The sequence below is a fragment of the Diadema antillarum genome, unplaced genomic scaffold, assembly GCF_040938485.1.
Source record: "Diadema antillarum isolate AM-2024a unplaced genomic scaffold, OU_Dant_1.0 seq00001101_RagTag, whole genome shotgun sequence".
Lineage (NCBI taxonomy): Eukaryota > Metazoa > Echinodermata > Echinoidea > Diadematoida > Diadematidae > Diadema > Diadema antillarum.
The window spans coordinates 193,617-215,657 of NW_027271918.1; the positions used below are offsets into that span (position 1 = coordinate 193,617).

The 22,041-nt window shown below is 39.8% G+C and overlaps 1 protein-coding gene across 1 annotated transcript; it reads left to right on the plus strand.

Annotated features, from left to right (window-relative positions):
• Nucleotides 1–784: 784 nt before the first annotated feature.
• Nucleotides 785–19,403, plus strand: LOC139743664 (cytochrome P450 4V2-like). Its single transcript, XM_071654126.1, has 12 exons — nt 785–1,027; nt 3,041–3,256; nt 4,074–4,192; nt 6,774–6,859; nt 7,589–7,782; nt 8,605–8,674; nt 9,427–9,553; nt 11,975–12,148; nt 14,467–14,569; nt 15,251–15,385; nt 17,570–17,749; nt 19,237–19,403. Exons 2-12 carry the CDS (start codon nt 3,091–3,093, stop codon nt 19,395–19,397), a joined length of 1,515 nt encoding a protein of 504 aa, XP_071510227.1. The 5' UTR covers nt 785–1,027; nt 3,041–3,090; the 3' UTR covers nt 19,398–19,403.
• Nucleotides 19,404–22,041: the final 2,638 nt, after the last annotated feature.

Sequence of the window (22,041 nt, forward strand, 5' to 3'; positions counted from 1 at the left end):
CCGGTGAAGTGGTCCTACCCCACATCCAACTGGACCCCATGGAAGACCAGCTTAGTGTAGCTGAATATGGGCTATCCAGCCATCTTCACAGATGGAAAATGAACAACAACAACAACATCGCAAAAAAAAAAGAAGCAAAAAAGCAATAAAAAACAAAACAAAACAAAAACACTGTGTGAAAAACACTGGCAGGCCTACATTGCGGTTCTAAGTTCACTACAATGCAAACATAAAGGAGCGTAATCTCGCAAATATGAGTACAACTCAAATAAACCATTGCACGCTTATCAAAATGGTCTGGATGGGTTTGACGAGGGTGTGTGTCTGAACTCGTGCTATACAATGTACATAATGTGTATATATTTTGTTTGACGCACCTGGGGATTTAATCCGGGAGTGGGGGTGTCAGCTCTATCCTACCAAGCACCCTACCCCCCCCCCCCCCAAAAAAAAAAAACAAACAAACAAACAAAAAAACAAAAACAAAAACAAAAACAAAAACAAAAACAAAAACAAAACAAAAAAAACATTTATTTGTTTCATAAACGATTAGGGGAAAAAGACATGAAACGAGGGGTGGGACTCAGGTGATTCCTTGATTCCCCTGACTTGCCCCACCCCCGATTCCTTGTCTAGTAAACTTACGGAAGATCCAGGCGAAGCGAGACCTGAGGCGGTTACTGTCTGGACTTCCGTGTTTACGCTTCCGTTGTTTGCAAACGGAAAGAGCGCCATCTTACTCGGTTCTCACCAAAGATTATAACAGAGATACTTGTAAGCGTCTTTGGTTCTCACGAACATAAACAATGCGTACTGCCACAAGTCTGAGTTTCTACTGGGTACATACAGTGACATGACATCTTCGTCTGCTAGACCTACAGTCATTAACACGCTATATACAGGGAGGTGCTGTATCAGAGGCCTACCGCGTCGACCAACCTCAGCCAGCGCCAGCGAGCGGCGTCCATAGCAAAGGCGGATACATCAGGTGGACGTCGAGGGAGAATCGAGAAAGTACTCTTTTTGGGTAAGGAGCAACAACTTGTTGTGAAGATTTCTAGTGCCAGATTTTTAGGGGTTCTACATCTTTTGTTCAACTGCCATTCCCCCAAGATTCAATTCAGGGAGGGATTTTAATGAAGAAACTGACTGGTGCAGTGGGCCATCCAGCCGGCTGATCACTGCACAATGAATGAGTAAATTTACTGAGTAACGGTTGGTAGTGACTTTCTTTAGTGTGAGTGATAATACGTCGAATCGTCCATCAAATCATATATGTTATGCCAGGGAGAGTCAAGGAACCCCCATTTGTTTTCGTCACCCAACAATATGGCCAAACAGAGCTCACCCTCGGAGCTATTACCTTGGTCTATCCCGCTCACTCCTCGTTGTTGTCTATAGACAATATTAATGCCAATCAGTATCACATATTATATTCCACATACTAAGAATGTTGCAATAGGATTGGTCCAGAGCTGATCACGTGATGAAGCGTAGTTTTGCCCATCACATCACCTGAGAAGAAAAGTTCGTTACACTCTATGTTGATATGATAGTCCCTTTTGTTTCGCTGATCTCCACACAGTCCACACAGTCCTAACGCAAGATGAGTACGCGCGAAATAAAAGTGCATTGCACTGTGGACTATCATGTGACCGAGGTCACTTGATAGTACACAGTGCAATGCACTTTCACTTCGGTGCCGCGCGGTGCGCACAGCAAATTCATTGTTTTGTCGTTTACGCGCACACGTAGCCTATAAGCCCTAAGGATACCTAAAGACAGCTAAAACGGTTTCAGATGTGGAATAAAATGGGAATTTCTAGGACCCTAGATGTGGAATATAAAGCAAATAATCAACTTTTAGTTTAAGGCAATGAGACAAACTATCACTTCCTCGGCGATCTGAATGTGTACGCTATCTTTCCTCAGCTGCGCTTGGAAAGATAGCTACATCCAGATCGCCTCGGAAGTGATAGTTTGTCCCATCACCTTCACCAACGTTGCTTATTTGTTTACTATCTGAGTGTAGAAATTTAAGGGCCTATAGCTATAGGTAGATTGACCGAAAGATCGGTCTGTATCTGGTCGTCGGGGAAATGTTCCGCGGAGACTGCGTCTGGCTTCACGGATCCCCTCCTTATGAGAGTGATAACGTCAAAAAAATAAAAGACTCCTCCGGACAGACGGATCTTTCTGTCTACATGGTCTAATAGGTAGATAGCCAGTCTTGCGCAGATCTCTTCACTGATCAGGATGTCCGTGATGAGCAATTAATGAACTAAAATCATGACTATGACATGATAGGGTTTTTTACTTTTATAATCACCGGTCAACATGAAACTTCACAGTAGGGCCTATAAGTGGTATTTGAATATTCGAATGAGCGACCTGTTCATCAAACGAAGGGGGAATCTCCCTTTGTCTTAGTAAATGCAGCACGGTCGGCTCGCCACAGTGTTCTTGAGTTGAGTATGGGGGGGGGGGGGGGTGGTCAAGTTTAGTGTTCATGGTTGAATCACAATAAATGCAATGATACAATCAATCCAGGGTAGATCCCCCCCCCCTTGATTTTTTTTTTGGGGGGGGGGGGTGGTAAACATTTTAATTCTGAAAATGCAAAATCTCCCTTGCAAGTAGCATGAATATTTACTCACTACTAGATCTTTATACTCGGATGCTACTCTATAGTCTTACTTTTTTAATAGGAAAAAAAATCACCAAAAATGTGCACCAGATCTGTGAATTTCAGGTCTGAAAATGCAAATTTCTCTCTCATGGGAGGCAAATATCTCCTCCAACAACCCCCCCCCCCCCCCAGCTCAGTCACTTGGCTCCCTTGCACACCCATTCTAAGTTTCATCTCCCCCCCCCCCCCCCCCCCATCATGAAAACAGATAGGACGCCCCTGTCTGAACTAGCATGGTTTTACAATGCTTATTCACAGGTGTTGTTTTATATTGCTACTCTATGACTTATGAGGCTCATTCTGTCGAAAACTTTGCTATTAAAACAATTATGAATCTCTCTTTTTGAACAGATGATTCTTGGTGTGAGTAATGACGTAAAAAGTTTGATGCTGCCGCCAAGATGGTGCTTGGAATGGGAAGCGTCGCTGTCGTCCTTGTGGTAACAGCCGTCCTGGCTGTCCCACTCATTCGATTCATCAGGCTCTGGTTCATCTTCAATAAGTTTGAGGGCCCACCAGCCATCCCCTTTGTTGGTAACACTTACCAGTTCAAGCATGACCCTATCGGTAAGACTTGTTCTATTTTTTTGTGAGAAGTGCGGCTGATGGTTGGAATACTGTAAAACCGGTTAACATTTGCAGTTAGGAAACTTTCACAAATTGCCACCACTGACATTCAATGTTTTGTTTACAGTGTCGGATCCAAAGGGGGGTGAACCGGGTACGCGCCCCCTCTTTGTTTTTGTTATAGAGCAAATACATGCTGCCCTATGGTCACTTTTCCCACAAAAGTGTACTCTTTGACAATCTTATTCAATACTACAGAGCTGCCAAACCTGTGCTGCGTGCATGCATATATATGATACATATATGGGGGGGGGGGGGGGGGGGGTTTGTTCTTGTTGTCAAAGAAATAAGAATTTTATATCCATTTTTTTTTAATGAAGGATTTGTTTTCTTTTATAAGATAAAAATACAAAGATTGTCATTCACCAAATTTTCTCAAGCATGCATGCTGTGTTTAATATTCCAATTCTTTAACCAATGTAACTTTTATTTTCAGAATGTGATTTTTGTTGTGCATTAGTACCTAGCAAGTATTTTGATTTGCAGAGGTGTTACCAGTCCTGACATTTTCAGGTGCATTAAAGTGTGCAGATTTTTTTTTTTTCTGGTAATGATTAACATTAGTAATATTTGATCTATTTGATTCTATGGAATTAAAAACATGAAATTTATTTTACCAGATTGTGCACGAAAAATTACTTGAGAATGCCAAAATTTACACTTTTACAGTAGCTTGGTAGGAACTGGATTGAGTCAGTTTTAACTGTATTGAATTGAAACTGTCACTTTATAAGTTGTTTTCTCCTTCATTCCACAGAGCTGGTACAGCAGGTTAATGATTGGTTTGAAACATACCGGGAAAAGTCCAAGGGTCTCATGCGGCTCTGGCTCGGTGTTGTCCCGACTCTGTTTATCTACGATGCAGAGGTCATTGAGGTAAAGCCTCAGATAGCTTCTTCTTTTCTTCCCAAGAAGTATTTCAGGTTTGATCTTGTTCACTGGACAGGAGCAAAATGACATGTGGAAGATTTTTGATCCATTTGTGTTTGTGCATATTCCGCTTGAAGCTAATTTGATAGTAGCAAACTTATGCAACCATCCCACAGCTGTTCTGCTTTTTTTTCAAACATCATTGATATGTTCCCCCATGTCTGTCTGAAAAATATTTAAAAAAATAATAATAATGGCAGCATACAGAATGATGTGAAATAAGTATGCCATGGTCAGTTCATATGTTTTATTGTCCCCGCCGAACGAGTTCGAGCAGGGGACTATGAAACGGGCTCCGTACGTGTGTGTGTCCGTGTGTCCGTGTGTCCGTGTGTCCGTCCGTCCGTCCGTGTGTCCGTCCGTGTGTGCGTCCGTGTGTGATCAAAACGTTCAAAATGCTACTCCTTCGCCATTTCTAACCCAATTTTGATTCTGTTTGCTTTATATGATAGCACTACATGGGAGCTTTGAAACTTCTATACAGAATTTCAATTGTGACCTTTGACCTTGACCTTTGACCTATATTGTACATTTTGCTTCAAAATGCTACTCCTTCGCCATTTCTAACCCGATTTTGATTCCGTTTGCTTTATATGATGGCACTAGGTGAGGGCTTCAAAACTTCTACACAGAATTTTGACCTTTGACTTCTTTGACCTTTGACCTTGATTTTTGACCTATATTGTACATTTTGCTACAAAATGCTACTCCTTCGCCATTTGTAACCCGATTTCAATTCCGTTTGCTTTAAGTGATGGCACTAGGTGAGGGCTTCAAAACTTCTACACAGAATTTTGACCTTTGACTTCTTTGACCTTTGACCTTGATTTTTGACCTATATTGCACATTGCCTACAAAATGCTACTCCTTCGCCATTTCTAACCCGATTTTGATTCCGTTTGCTTTATGTGATGGCACTAGGTGAGGGCTTCAAAACTTCTACACAGAATTTTGACCTTTGACTTCTTTGACCTTTGACCTTGATTTTTGACCTATATTGTACATTTTGCTACAAAATGCTACTCCTTTGCCATTTGTAACCCGATTTCGATTCCGTTTGCTTTAAGTGATGGCACTAGGTGAGGGCTTCAAAACTTCGACACAGAATTTTGACCTTTGACTTCTTTGACCTTTGACCTTGATTTTTGACCTATATTGCACATTGCCTACAAAATGCTACTCCTTCGCCATTTCTAACCCGATTTCGATTCCGTTTGCTTTATGTGATGGCACTAGGTGAGGGCTTCAAAACTTCTACATAGAATTTTGACCTTTGACTTCTTTGACCTTTGACCTTCATCTTTTTACCTATATTGTGCATATTGCTACTAAATGCTACTTCCGGCGGGGACATATATTACGCACCGCGTAATTTCTACTTTTCCTTGTTAGGTTCTCTTTTATGTCTGATATTTGCAGAATTACTTATTTGGTAAATGGTAAAACAGGAAATATCTGGATCTGTTTGAAACAATTGGTAACATTTTCTGAGAAGGATTGACTGCATGGATTTTTTACAAGTTCGAAGAGGAATTCATAAAGGCATGTATTTTGTAATTGATTTGCGAGAAATTGGGAATGACTGGAATTTCAGCTTTGCAGGCACAGAGAGAAAGAGTATGTGTGAAATTATCTGGGCAGAAAACTTCTTCTTCTTTTTTTGATATCCCAGTTTATGTGTAAGTTTTGTTAGTAGGGCAATAAGCTAATGTGAGTGTACAAGTGTTTCTTTCACTATGGCGAGGGCTTTCATGCTGCCTTGTTATCTTCATACAAGAGTAAAACACTTGACTTGCTGACTCTCAGTGTTTCCTTGTTGTGTTGATGTGATATTGATCTTCATCAAATAGTTTTTTGTTTACTGCCCTGTTGTGATGATAAAATCACTCCATTGAGAAGATCAAAGTTTTGCTCTCAAGAGCATTGTCTCAATGAACTAGGCTAGTGGATCAATTGCTGTATCTGTTTTAAAGACAGCGGTTTACCGGTATACAGGATTACATATCAGTGGGTTCCTCCTTGCAGTATACAATGTTTTACATTGTCTTTTTTATGTTTTATTTCATGCTTTCAATGCACTGTTCAACTTTATTCTACTTATTACCTTAATCTACTTAGGATTCACTAGCTGTTTTCATGGAAAGAAAGAAGAAATGGATTATGTATGTAGAAATGATGGTACATAAGCAATAGTTTGAGAAGAATATCCATAATATTAGATAAAACAAAGTTAGTGGATCAGTTAGATTTACCTTTTTTATGGAATAGGCGTGTAATTGAAATGTATTTGTTGTGGATGGAACATAGGGATAGCATGAGACAGATATGAAAGTTAGTGTATCAGTAGGAAATATCAATTTGACGGAGAAAGGCCAGGAAATACCAAAATTTCTGCAACTCCAATTCTCTTGACGAATTTGCAGATTACTATGGTCCAGACCATTTGTACTGACTAGGGATTCACTATGATCTGTATCACATGTTATAGTAATAGATTTAGATCATGCATCATTTCTACCACCTGTAGACCATACTGAGCAACAGTCGTCACATCAAGAAGGGCTTTGTCTACTCTTTCCTGGAGCCATGGCTTGGACTGGGTCTCCTCACAAGGTACAATCATGCATGAGAAAGGATTCATTTGGTGCACTTAAAGTCAGGAATGGATGGGGGTGGATCAATGAACAGGAAGTTTTGTTTTGTTTTGCTTTGTTTTTGTTTTTTTTAACAATCTCCATCAGCTTAAAATTTCTCAAGGTTGTCCCAGTGATATGACAGAGAAATCCTGTCATTTAAATGATACATTGTATATTCGTGAGTCAATTTCTTCTCTTTTTCTGCGCTATGTCGAAAAGGTTTCTGAAACAGTCTACATTTAGTCAAGGCTTTTACTTTCAATTGATTTACAAATTGCCCTACATCAACATGAATAAGCACTGAATTAATAAGGATTTTGATAGTAGCCATGCAAAAGAAATCATGGACATTCATACTAGACAGGATGTCCATAATGTATGCCCATGATATTTTATCATGGCTACTACTAAAACACTGATGAATTCCATGCTTATTTACATCGATGTAGGGCAGTTTGTCAATCAGTTGCAATAAAAATGACTCGATGCAAGAGCTTTACAGTTGAATACCTGTTTTGTCACATCTAATTTGATCTGTTGTCACATTTTGCAGGCACAATTCAATCTAAATATTAAAGGGGGGATGACATTTAATTTTGTAATATATGAAGGTAATACTGGAGTCTAGGTCACTGAAACTTCTAATCCAGTGACCCAAGGACATACATATAATTTCTTGTTTCAACTACAATGCCTCATCCACCAGCTCTGGCCAAAAGTGGTTTCACCGGCGCAAGATGCTCACCCCTGCGTTTCACTTCGCAGTCCTGCAGAACTTCATCGACGTCTTCAACGAGCAGAGCATCATCATGTGCCAGAAGCTGGACCAGTTAGCCCACAAGTCTGTCACAGTGGACATCTGCCCATACATCACACTCTGTGTGCTGGACATCATCAGTGGTAGGACCAACGTAACTCTTGTAGTGTACACATAGGTGAAGCATGACGTCTTATCAAGTAAATCGAGTCTTCGGTCTTAAAGCATTCCTGGTGTGTGCCGGTTCAATACTCTACTATTTCACATGCTATCAACTGATGTGAGCAAGTCAGTTATCATAGTAAAACTGTGGTACCCTTGTCAACTTCATGTAGGTCTGTAATGTATATTCATTGCATTGTTATATATCACCTGTCTCTTTTCAGTATACTTTCCATACAATATTGATAAACCAGCTGTCTGTCTGTTGTACACTTCTGGTACAAGGTGTATTGTAAAAGTGGATATTTTCGCGCGACTGACTTTTCGCGCTTGGCAGGGTAAGAAGAGTTTTGCGTGTTTTTAATTCCACGGAATCAAGACATCAACTAGTGGTACGTATGGCAAGCAAAAATATTCACATGCTTTTATTTTCTCGATAGTTTCTGGTTGCCTGAAATGCGCGAAAAAATTTCACCACCATGAAAATTTCCACTTTTACCGTATTCAAAGTTATGACTCATTTGATATATGTGGATGAGTTTCCCCCTCCTTGTTTCATCATGTCTCTTGGTTTTCTTCCCCTTTCATTCATCGACCAATTTCACAATATTTCCTTCTGATTTTCCCAATGGATGTATCATACATATATTCTTGTATACTCCGTGGATTTTCTGCCATCTTTAGAATGTATATACCCTTTCAGTGAATTTATCAAGCTCATATTCTCTTCTGGTTACCTTTCAGTATGGTAGTATTTGAGTCTTTCACAAAGTGGCCTTTTCTCCCCATTTATCTTCTTGTAGAGACAGCTATGGGCATACAGATGAATGCCCAGGGAAATGGGAACAATGAGTATGTGGAGGCAGTCGTAAGGTATTACAAAGATCTGTATTCTCTCTCTCTCTCCATCTGTTATTTCTTCTCCTCATTGTTGTTGTTTGTTTTTGTTTTGTATCCTGGTTTGATTATGCCCTTGTGTTGAATACAATATGGGGATTACTCACATTTTGTTCTAATACAATAGCTACACTTTTTAGGAGAGGGGAGTGCATTGGATACACCAGAACTTTAACATCCATAGAATCCTCTATTTAAAACTGTATACAAAGGAGATGTTTCATTGGTTTCACTGGTAGTGGTGTGTGAGGTTGACCACAATATGTTAAAGCAAGGGAAGTGTCAATATTGTCAGGTGTCTGTGCAGGCATAATCTCCACTTTTGTGCTTCTCTATCCTCCATGGCTTAGCTGTGAAACTTTCAGCATGTTGTTGTACAAATAATGCACATTGTAGAGGGTGTTGGGAAGAATTATCCACCCAAGAGTGTACTTTTGGAATTGTCATGAGATACATGAGGCAAATCCTTGTGTATTGTGTGGACTGCTTCAGATGTTGCAGAGGGTGGATAATTTCACTAACACCGGACCAAGGATTCAAGGATGGATGTGAATGCTTCAATGCATTTATTTTCTTCACTGGTGGCTGCATAGAATTAATCAAAACTCATAACTCGAATTTATAAGTTTAGCCTGTGCCTCCCCCCCCCCCCCCCCCCTCCATGAATAATAAGATAATATAGAAACAAAATAATGATGCAATTTGTCTTGTGATATCTTACTTGACAGGATGAGTGACTTGATTCAGCAGCGGCAGAAGAAACCATGGACGTGGCCGGATGTTGTCTACGACAGCATGAACTCTGGAAAAGAACACGCAAAGTGCTTACGAATACTGCACGACATGACCAACATGGTGAGCAATATTTGCCTTTATACCTCTTCGTTTGTCACTGTAGTGATCATTTTTTCTTCTCATCACTTTTATTGTAAGCATATTGTTCTAATTATTTGTCTCATTCACTTAAAGCCCTGCTTATTTTCCATGGTAGCAGGATGTATGTTTGCATACTTCAGCTATCACATTGACTCATCTCTGTTCGTCTCTGTTCATACAAGTACTTTATATTGGGAATTTTTGCTTAAGGAGCTGGATCCTTAGTTTCTTTATCTTTCCATAAAGGTTTTTTTTTTTTTGGGGGGGGGGGGCTTGTGCCAAGATGTCCAAAAGTATGTGATTGTGCTGTTGGAAATGTGTGACATCTTTAAGGTATGGTGGAGTTTGCTATTTTTTGACAGTAAAGCCAATGTATAAATTCATGAAATTGCAACAGATTTCTAGAAATGTTTATTGTTTATTCACATTCTTAGAGAGAGGACATCATGTTAGGACACAATTTAGAATACAAGTTTTATTCAAAATGTTTTATGGCGAGATCAATTGTGTGCAAGTCAGTTCGATATCAGCGTTTGTTTCTTGCTCAGAGGTTGTCCCACACACCAGAATCTCTGTTAAATAGTAATGTGTGAAGTGCATGGTCTCTCTTTAGAATTCATACTCCTTAATTTGCTTTTTCATCAGGTCCTTTTTATCACCAGCATTTATACTTAGAAAGGATAATGCTTTAGATAATGTCAATGAATTTTAGAAAGACTTTTGTGACCTACTGTCTCTGAGATGTGGCAATATTGTGTAGGGTTAATACAAGGCACATCCAGATCCTACAGGTAATGGGTAAGAAATATGCTTTTCCGATGCCAAAACTATTCTTGAGCTGTAGGATTATTTTGCCTCTACTTGCAATCTCCTTACAATACAAAAGTGGTCTGTTCACCACTGCAGATACTGCTGGCTCCATGTTTTACTACAAACAAATGAATGGAATAGAAAATTATTCCCAAGATTGGGATTAAAAATGCAGGCCCATTTTACCCTTGTGTGTACAGAGCCTCACTGGTCAAAATCTCTGCAGAGATGTGCATTACATTCACTCTCTGGGGTTTCCTCCCCATTTCATGGATATTACATGTTAAAGGGGCATAGTCCCTGTAGTGTAGAGGGCGCTGTTGATGATACTGCTGATCACCGTTAGCAATGATACGAAGATTACTGAAGTTGAGCTGTCATCAAGAGTAAAGTGCATAGGTTTTGCTAAGTAACGTCGCCTTCGTTGTCTTCTCTGCACATCGCGCAGTCTGTAGTAATGCCAGGGTGCGTGCATATGTGCTTGTTATCATGACATCACAAAAGAAGTTTGCTAAAGCTGTCATCCCCCTCAGCCGAATCATGAGCCGAACTGTGATCGGACCACTGAATACAGTGGATCGGACTTCTTCGGACTCGGGGAAGTGGGCCAAAGCGTAAGCGCTAAAGAGGAGTCAATAGCGTAGGTCTCTATAGGAAACTTGCGCCGTGCGCCCGCGTACGCATTTGACTAAAACACCGGGACCATGCACCTTTAAAGAAAGTTTTGTCATTGTGGTCTTCATCAGATGACATCAGACATATTAACGTCAGCGTATGTGAAGACAGTTCCTGTTGTTATTACTGTGATCTTGCTTCTCTCTCATTGGACTTATTGCCTCAGGCAGAATCGTTCAGAACATCTTGTATGACAACCAGTCATATCTGTGGTTTGGAGATAAGAGGTCCCTTAAACTGATTAGTGACCCACATTAAACGACACTCGAAGCATCCCGTTACTAGTAGACAAGACTCAAATAGGGATCCAAAGTCTGCTAGCTCTCTGATTGATGACATTGATTAGCTGAGCAAGATCGGGCATTGCAGAAACACTGTTGTAAATATTCCTGAAATGACGGAAGCCTTTGGCAGAAGCGAAATAGGGAGACAGCCAACCCTAGTAAATTACTGCAATATACATCGATAACTTCCTTATAGCTAACAGTTTATTATGATGTCATGTGAGTCTTTCAGCATTTTGAACATCAATTGAGGCACCCTTTGAACAGAAAAATTAAAATACATGAAAATGATCATTAGTGTTTTTAATAAAATCTTTCAAAGAAATTTGAGCATAAGCTTTATACATAAAAAGCAGAATATCTATAAAATTGTCATTCTTATTCTCATTCCTTCCCTCCCTCCCCTTCCCTCATTCAATTATCTGTCATTGTGCGATCAACTACCTCTGTTGACACAAATTATTTATATTGCTAAAGGACATGCAAACATATATAAACAAAATAATGATCTAAACGGATATTTCCCAAGGCTTCTATATTTTAGTGCTTGTATGTGAAATCCAATGAAAATAACACAAAAATAATTCATATTCAAGACCCAGTGATCATTGTTCATTCTGTTTGCACCCAGATTATCACAGAACGGAAGAACCAACCCCCCAAAGACTTTGGAGACGATGACAACAACCAGAACAGCCTGAAGAAGCGCATCGCCTTCCTGGACCTGTTGCTGAAGATGCACCGGGAGGACCCCAGCTTCACCCTGGATGACATCAGGGAGGAGGTGGATACCTTCATGTTTGAGGTGAGGTCAAAGGTCAAGTGTGGTGTCTGGTCTGTCCCCTCCCCCTTCCCTTCTACTTATCAGATTGCATGAGTAGAGTGAAACATATTCAAGCTTAACCTTGTATCCTAAACACAGCTAGTACCAAATTGGCCAACACTGTGTGATGTTGTGTTTACTAAGTGGGGTTATAGTCCTAAGTTTTGTCCCTCTGAGTGAGTGCAAACTCTTTCAATGCAAAAATTCCATGTAAGGTAGTGAAACATTAATAAGATAAGCTGAAGTGAAAGAGCCAAAGTAGAATGGTAAGATGATTGCCGAGCCCTTAATTGCAGATCGGAAGAGGAGATATCTCTCAAAAGCAGCAGAAACATGTTCAGGCAGCATGTTTTGTATATAGTGCTTTGCAGTCACCAGCTCTTTTTGCTCGTCTGCAATTGATGGTGTTTTGTATGTCTTTCGGATGAGTGACCATAACTTCATAACGAAGGCTGATACACGTATGGCTATGGAGCAAAGCCAACAGTGAAATGTCACCCCTTGTTTAAAAATAACACTGACAGAGTACGATCAAATAAAGAGAGTGGTTTATTTAACAATAAAGTGAGAATGTTATGGAATTTATAGAGATATTGAGTTTTGCACATTTTCGTGATGTGCAATTGATTGTAATTTCATTTGGTATGCCAAGTAGATGATCCTGTGATGTCATTGTCTCACAACTCTGAAAGAGTATCATGGATATTGTGTCTTGGATTAATAATTTCATAAATAGCAACTTTTACCAGAAACATTTCTCCAGCAACAGCTGTAAAGTTCTGTATTTAAATCTTTGCTATGTTCCCCGAGTGAACTTGCCCATGTTTGAGAGCAGGGAAAGTTGATGCATGCATTAAAAGATAAAGTTTTTAATTATGCACATTGTTTGAGCAAATTGCAGTCTTGCTTTATTGGATGTTTTGGCTGTATATCATATCTCACATATTGTTATACCCCCGCCAAACGAAGTTTGAAGGGGGTATATAGGAATCAGCGGACGGTCGGGCGGTCGGGCGGTCGGGCGGTCGGTCGGGCGGTCGGTCCGTTGCAAATCTTGCGTCGCGAACTAATTCCTCAGTTTTCAACCGATTCCCATAAAACTTGGCACAGATGTGTGCCTTGGGTTGTAGATGTGCAAGACGTATTTTTTGACAGTACCCAAAAGTACGTTGCCATGGTAACGGCATATTATGGGCAAAAATGGGTACAAATCTTGCGTCGCGAACTCCTCCCACAGTTTTTGATCAATTTTTATGAAATTAGGTACAGATGTTCATCTGAATATGTTAATGTGCAAGACACATATTTCCGCAGTGGCAAAAAGTGCGTTGCCATGGTAACGGCATGTTATTGGTAAAATATAGGGCAAAATGCTTCATGGCAAAAATGCTTCATCAGTGTTCTTCCAATTCTCATGGAATTCATATTGAATGTTTGTCTTAGGATATAGGTCAGCATGACACATTTCTTGACAGTGACAAAAAGTATGTTGCCATGGTAACAGCTCACATATTATGAGCCAAAATGATGGAAAATTTTGTGTTGCAAACTACTTCCTCAGTTTTTGCCCAATTTCCATGAAACTTGGTACAGATGTGTGCCTTTGGTTGTAGATGTGCAAGACGCATTTTTTGACAGTACCCGAAAGTACATTGCCATGGTAACGGCATATTAATGGCAGAAGATCAAGGAAAGATCTTGCGGATTTAACTACTTCCTCAGTTTTTTGACCAAAGCTTATGAAATGTGGCACACACCTTGATCTTGGTGGGAAGATGTGGAAGACATATTTGTCGGAAGCTGCGTTGCCATGGTAACGGCATATAAATGGCAGAAGATCAAGGAAAGACCTTGCGGATTGAACTACTTCCTCTGTATTCGACTGAAGCTCATGAAATGTGGCACACACATTGGTCTTGGTGGGAAGATGTGCAAGACATATTTTTTGGACGTGTCGGAAGCTGCGTTGCCATGGTAACGGCATATTAATGGCGGAAGATCAAGGAAAGATCTTGTGGATTGAACTACTTCCTCAGTTTTTGACAAAAGCTTATGAAATGTGGCACACACAATAGTCTTGGTGGGAAGATGTGCAAGACATATTTTTTGGACGTGTCGGAAGCTGCGTTGCCATGGTAATGGCATTTAAATGGCAGAAGATCAAGGAAAGATCATTCCTTGGGTAAGACTGTCGTCACGGGGCAGGGGTATTAATCACCTTAAGTGATATTTCTAGTATTGACTTGGGCTATGCACTTTATATTTCTGCATGCTTTGCAAAATGTTTCAATCTGAGACAGGGCCATGATACAACAGCAGCTCTGGCTTACTGGGCAATGTTTCTCATTGGTCATCACACCAAAGTACAGAGGAAGCTACATCAAGAATTGGATGAGATCTTTGGTAAGCACATTTGTGGCCGCCCTGCTCAAAATCCATAAAAAGTAGGCCAAAATGAATTTGCAGTTTTCTACATAGTTTGAAAGAATAATCTCTAAGATTAACAATGAGATATTATTTGTTAAAATTGGACCATCCTAACCTATTCAAAAGATCATTAAAATAAGAGAGAGAGTTATGTGGTGCAATCTCATAGAAAATGGAAAAAGGAGGATTTAAAGATTAGAATCAAATCACTGTGATATCCAGTTTGCATTGTATATCAAATATAATTCAGCAAGTATATCAAATGACGTAGAATGTTGTCAGTAGTTTTGGTGACAAGGTACACCACCATAGCATGAAATCCAGAAAACATTGTTTTCCATGCCTACAGCAGACTTTGTACCTAAGACCTTTTCCTCTCTTAATTTGATACTCAGGAAGATAGTCTCAGTTTTTCCTATGCTTCCCTCCTGTGTTGCATTGGTAGCAAAATGAGTACAAAATTCAGTATGTATGTATATATAGCACTTTTGAATATGTATATGTAGTGGCCTCTTTCCATGTTATTTGTTAACACACATTACAATGTATGTACATTCTGTGTCATTTCCATTGCTGTTGCTCCTGGAGAAAAAATGCGGAAGGCAACTCAAGTCAAATAAAAATAAAAATGAAACATTTGTTGAAATCGATATGTAGGTGACAGTGACCGACCGGTGACATCAGATGACCTGCAGAAGCTGACCTATCTGGCCTGCGTCCTGAAGGAGACTCTCCGCATCTTTCCATCTGTGCCAGCAATAGGTCGAGATATCTTGGAGGACTGTGTGATTGGTGAGTCGATCATCTCCATCGAATGGGAGTGATTGAGGAAAGTCGGTAAAGCTAAAGCAAGAGGGAGGATGGAAGTGTTTGATATGCCAGATATATTGCTGTTGTTCTTGTTGCATGGCCTGGGCTCTGTTTCATGAAAGTCATCAGCCCTGACAAGTTATCAGGCTCTGACAATTACCATAGTAACAGTCAGTTACCAGAGTTTCTTAGCTAATCTAAACCAAGGATTTTATTGGAACTGTCAGAGACTGACGTCTTGTTAGGGCTGACAACTTTCATGAAGCGGTGCCTTGAACTCCCATGTCTCTAGCAAGCCAGCTCAATGGAACGAATATGCAAGTAAACATTTCTCATTTGAACATTGTACTTTTGATTCTCGAGTGCACAAAATTAATTTACGAAGTGTTTTAAGGAGGGAGAAAAGGGCAAACAGAAAAAGGTAATGCATTCCTAACGGGCACAGTACAAAAAATATTGCCAGAAGATCTGAATATGAACTTAAAAGATCATAAGGCAATTTATTCAATCACCTTGACCAATAGAAAATGTCTATTGCTCTTAGGATTTTTTTTTTTTTCAAACAAGATCAAGATCAAGCAATTGGAAAGTTGCAGGTGAGATGATGTGCCTGACCAGTGGAAGATAGATATTGCTCCAAGATGTAATATGTGGCATAATGTGGACTTGGACTTGCAGCAAAAAAAAGTATAGTTTTTAAGTCTTGTCAGCTTAATTGACAGAATGTACACATTTTGCAAAGGTCAGCCAGTGTGAGGGAATTGACTGCAAACATTGTAGTCTTAACCCACATCGGGCCAACGCACTTGTGTAAACAAACACCGCAGTGGCCCAGCACCATTTGCACACACACGCCGACAGGCAGACAACTCCCCAAACAATCGCTCTTCATTAGCAAACACTAAACAAAAAATAGACAAGTTATATATCATTTGAAAGAGGATAAAATTCCCTTTTAAGTGATATATGACATCCTGCCATTCAATGCACAGTGTAGTTATAGCACTCAGCAGAAGTGAAGTACAGTCATCCAAAAGTTACGAAATCAATTTGTTTGTTTGTCATGGATTAAAAATAGCAAATGTTGTAATTCTTACACATCCAGTACCGGAAATGAAATGATAAGAGTGTCAGCTCTCTGGACATATAAATATCATGACCATTGATACAATAATTGCAGGTTTTATGTTTATATTTATGACGAGGAAGCCATGGCGAGTGCACGGGAAATTGATAGTATAATGTGTGCATCCTATAGTTTGTTGAAGCGAAACTCGTCACGATAGATACAGCCACAGCTTTTCAGGTTCGACTGAATTATAAAATACATAAAATACATGTGGATGTACATGTGGGACTATTATCATAGTCGAATCGTCGCCCTGGAAGTGTCCAAACCTTCTCAAAAACTGCTGCAGAAAATCCAAAATCGAGCACTCTGTACAGCTGTACATAGTACCCACTGACGCTTCATGGTTATTCGCGTTATTCCATGTAAACACACCTTTTTTTCGATGATTTTTACGATTTTGATGGCGTTCCACTGACAAAACCTTCTTGAATTATCGCAGACAGTGTAGCAAAGTATTCTGGGATATGTTGTCAAAGGTTAGAAGGTGAAAGAACTTTGGAATGACGTCCTTTAAATGTCATCTCATTCACTATGGGATATTCCGTATGTGGCCCAAGAGGCGTTTGAACGAACTATGGAATATCCCGTAGTTGGCCCGATATGGGTTAAGGCCACTGCACTCTGCATGACTATGTCACGATTCATCGGTCATACGACCTAAAGACCAGAAGTGTGATGTCACCTGCCTTGCCAGTTTCAAGTTGTGTGACTGGGTCACATTGTCAGTCGTAGAGACTTGACATGCCAAATTTTCATGACTGGTCGTGGACTTTCAGCCAATCATGTTACAGTGCATGTACTGATGCTGGTACAGCCATAAGCCCAGCTGTGTAGTCCGAGTGCATAGTGTGCGGTGTCGAGTCACCACAGTCACAAGACTGGTCAGATCATGTGGTGTGTGGTGGGCTCAACACCTCAAGCTGTACATACACCACCAAGATTTCACTGCATTGGTGTTGCTGTCACCATACAAGAAGATATAATCTGATAATTGACAATATGCAACTTTGTATCTTTTCTCTTGAACTGAACAGACGGAAAGTTGTTACCGAAAGGATCTCTGGCGTTGGTGGCCATTGGTGCTGTCCACAGAGACCCGCAGTACTTCCCCAATCCTTTGATGTTCGACCCGGACCGGTTCCTGCCAGAGAACTCCGCCAAGAGACATCCATACGCCTACATACCATTCTCTGCTGGACCAAGAAACTGCATTGGTAAAAGGGCATACCAGAGACTCCAACTCTCCCGCTTTCAATGGGAGATCTCTCGCTGAAAGCCCATTTTTGCAAAATCTCCTGTTCTCCCGCTTGAGATTTAATTTCTCCCGCTTGAAATGATTTCTTACTCTGTGTCATCGTATGTTGTAAAATAAGCCTTAGATAGCACGAGAAAACATCTAGGACCCTAGAGTTGGACCCCGGCAGCAAGGAACTTCGCGCACATCAAGTTGGAGTCTCCCGTTTGCTAGGGGTTTCAGGCGGGAGAATCTCCAGATCAGAAGGTGCTTGGGGTTGGAGTCTCTGGCATACTGTAAAACCAGAAACATTCGCAGCATGAATTTTTTTGCTGATAGCCTTTACTGCTGCATGAAACTTTCGTGAATTGCCACTGGAGTTCAGTGCATTGTGTAGACAAACACATGCACGTACATTTTACTTTCGCAAATCTTGGTTCCTTGCAAAATTTGCAAAAGATTCATGCGCTCAAAGATTTCTGGTTTTACAGATGTAGATCCCCAAGTTTGTTTTGATTCCTCCTTGATTATTTTCTCATCACTTGAATGAGTTTTGTTTTAGAACTTTTTGGACTTTGTGCTTGATAGTGGTAGTGTTTTCAGGTTTAATAGGATTCAATTCTATCTCTGTTTATTTTCCATGATTATGTTCATAGGGAGAAAATTCATTTTCTCCTTATGAACATACAAAAAATCAACAGATGATATGACAAATTTCATTATTGAACAGGCATTATTACGAGGACTGAATGTAGCATTCAACTATTGCATCTCAAAAATAGTAATAAAGTTACAAAGTGCATGCACACAAAACATTCAAGGGTTTTGTAAAAGCTGATCCAAGCATTTTTGACAGCGGCAAAAGAAAACCCCTTCACAAACGAAAGCAAAGATGAAACAATAATCAATAAGAACACCAAGGAATTGTTTTGCCATTATTGGTGAGTTTCACTCCAGGCAACCAGCCAGGGATGTATTTCACACTGACCATATGTCTGTTTGTTTGGTGTAATAAAAACAAATGAAAAAGTGTCCTCGTAAGGCCCAAAGGGTACCATAAGGATATATAATGCACTTGCCTGTTTTGCATATTTGGTGTCTGCATATAGGCAAATAGTACTTTACACTATCCAAAAAGTGGGGAAACTAAAGTTATTATGCATATCTATTGTTGTTTAGCACCCATACTTTACATGTAGCCTTTTTTTTTTTCACTAAATAAAAAATTTGAATATTAGATTTGATGATTTCCATTTCAGTCAGTGTATCAAAACAAAATATGTATACACTTTCATATATTTTTTAGAGACAACTAAGGGAAGAAGTATGGTTGCCTTGTGGAAATTAACATATCCCCGCTTGAAGCCTCTTGTGAGAATGGTGTATGTATGTCTGTGTATGTGTGCATGTCTCTCTCTCTCTCAATCTGTGATGCTGCAATGATAATGCTTGTGTTTTTGTCTTCAGGTCAAAGGTTTGCAATGATGGAGGACAAGGTGCTCATTGCCACCGTCCTGAGACGCTTCTCCGTGGAGTCCCTCTCCAGCATCGAGGAGGTGCGCCCCATGGCAGAACTCATTCTCCGGCCCTCCTGCGGAATTCACGTGAAGCTAACTCGCAGAAAGTAGGAGCAGCTCCCCCCCCCCCCCCCCCCCCCCCTTCAATCTAGAAAGAGAATTCACCTTAAAAGTGAGCTGTGTGGCATGAAAATTATGATATGGAGTGCCTTGCCTGTCATATCAGTCATTACCTCTGCTGCCCAGCAGACTTGAAGCAAGGACCTTATGACTGAGAGTCAGTGTTATTTGTTTTGTTTTCATTTTCCACTGAGCCACACTGGCTCCCTACATTGCAACACTAAATTTGCTTCTGCGATAGTTGTTCAGTTTTTATTTTCTCCAAGGACTTACAGCTGTAGGATTAGGGTTAGGGTTGTGATAGGGTTTTAGGTTTAGTTTGATATGAGGATTAGGCTTAGGGTTAGGGTTATGTTTGTAGGTAGAATTTATGTTTGGCTCAGCGTGCAGGTATTTCATGGGAGCAATTCTCGCAGGAGCAAATGTCATGGAACCCCTCACATATACAATGTCGTAGTAATAATGATTAATAAGGAGTGTATCAACTGGTTGACCTTGCACTTATCTGCCATTTGAAAATGAAGAGAAGGCAATAGAGTACCAGAGTGATGATGTCACAGTCTTTTGTTATAGCTTGGCTTGGTACCAGGTGCATGCGTAAACACTTGGGCCAGGTGAGGTTGTTTAGAACCAGTTTCCATGGTGATGAGACCATGACATCACACTTTGGTACTCTATTGAAAATTAGTGATAGTGTCTATGCCCCTCATTTATAAATGTTAATTGTCTTCGCTAAACTAGGGGCTTCTTCCTGTTCACACCCAACTCGACTTTGTAAAAGATTGGTACCACCTACGATGAAGGTCAGCTGTCCATGTCAGTATTAGCCGTTAGTCATGCCTACTCACGTGCAGCTTGTGGTTAGCTCGTGTCTCATCCTCTCTTGTCCATCACAGTTGCTGTGAAACCATCAATAATGCATGATGTGTTTGTCATCATGCTGTGTAGAACTATGTAAATAAAAGGTAGTGGTGATTTGTAGGTGGGACAAAACAGAGGGTTGTGTTCAATATATTGTGAATCACTGTTTATCATTGTGCATTCGTTTTGCCAATGAAATATTGCCTCACTTTTATACATTATCTTCTACCATCCATTGTAATATTCGCTTTTGTCAAGTAAGTATAGCAGTTTTCTTCATCTCCAACAATGTGCTTCCACCATTATTTTGTTGCCTTTCTAACCTGTGCTTTACATCATGTTGTTTTCACTGATGGGCCCCTTACCAATGTATTCAAATCTGTTTTTGTTTTGTTTTGTTTTGTTTTGCTTTGCTTTTTCTCTGAGGCCCTAGTAATAAGTCATTCCAGCCACCTGAACACACTCAGTACATGTACTTGAAATCCAATTTGCTTGCAGTAATTGTTGCTGTGTCAGGAAACTTCAGCTGGCTCAATGGTTGTCAAAAACGACTTGAATTATAAAGATTTGGTGTGCATAAGATTTGAATCAGTTATCAGTGCAGTGCTCCTTTCATTAACATCTTTGCAGGTGTGTTCAATAGTTATACAGTTGTACATAGATATATGTATTACATGTAGAGAAACAAAATTGGGAAGGAATTATGATTACTAGTAATCACTATGGCAGCTCGTTGCTTCACACAATTTATCCTGGTGTATAGAAACGGATTGGTCCGCAATGTATCGTTACATTTGTGTTAACACCTGGTAGTAAAATTTTAAGATTTATTTTTTACATGCGGTTATATGATGAATAGCTTACATTGCCTTTGAATCTTGATGCCTTCTGTGAGATTTCTACAATATGAAGAGCAAAAGAAGTGGTGTGGAAGGTTTGAGACATCTTTGAGACATGTAAACACACTATAAATGTGATTAACCTGTGAAACAGATTCACTTAAATTACCAGCCTTGTTAATAGGTATGTTGTTATTGTGTTTTACTCACCAAATATGTGAGAGTGAACAGATTTCTGTATAAACAGAAAGATTTCTGTTTACTTTATGACTGATTTTTATGACTGAAAGTGTATCATTGATGGCTATCAGTTTTAAACTTCAGTGTCAATTTCATTGACTTGCAATGCAATGGTGTATTCTCATATTAAAATGTATGAAATTTTTATTCATAAATGTTTTTTATTCATAAATGCAAGTGTATAGTGTCTCATGTTCACATGCTTCTTTGGCGATGTAGTATTTCAGCGAGGACGGTTCACTCTACACATGATTTTGGTGCAAAGTTGTTTTTCATTGTTGTTTTTCCTACAGAAAATAAAGAATTTGTGCAATAAAATGAATGAGAAATTCATACTGATATTGTTTTCTCAGTTGTTCTCATATATGTACAACCTTTAAAGAACAATCCCACTTGCCGCCTCAGAGTTCCTCTTCACAACAGAGTACAGTCAACCTCGCCTAGGTCGAATGCTAATACTAATGGATCAGAGAAAATCCTTCAACTTAGTGAATTTTGACTTATAAAACAGAATTAACACATGCTTAATACATCCAATTGGGCTAGAATTTTCTTTGACTTACCTTGGTAACCAATTTTTATGCCTAGGCATTATTTGATTTATGTGAGTTTGACTGTACACATCATGAAAGCCTGTGTTCTTGTGTTTCTGATGGTGAGCCCAACATTTTCATTAGGAGTTGATTTATCTGCGC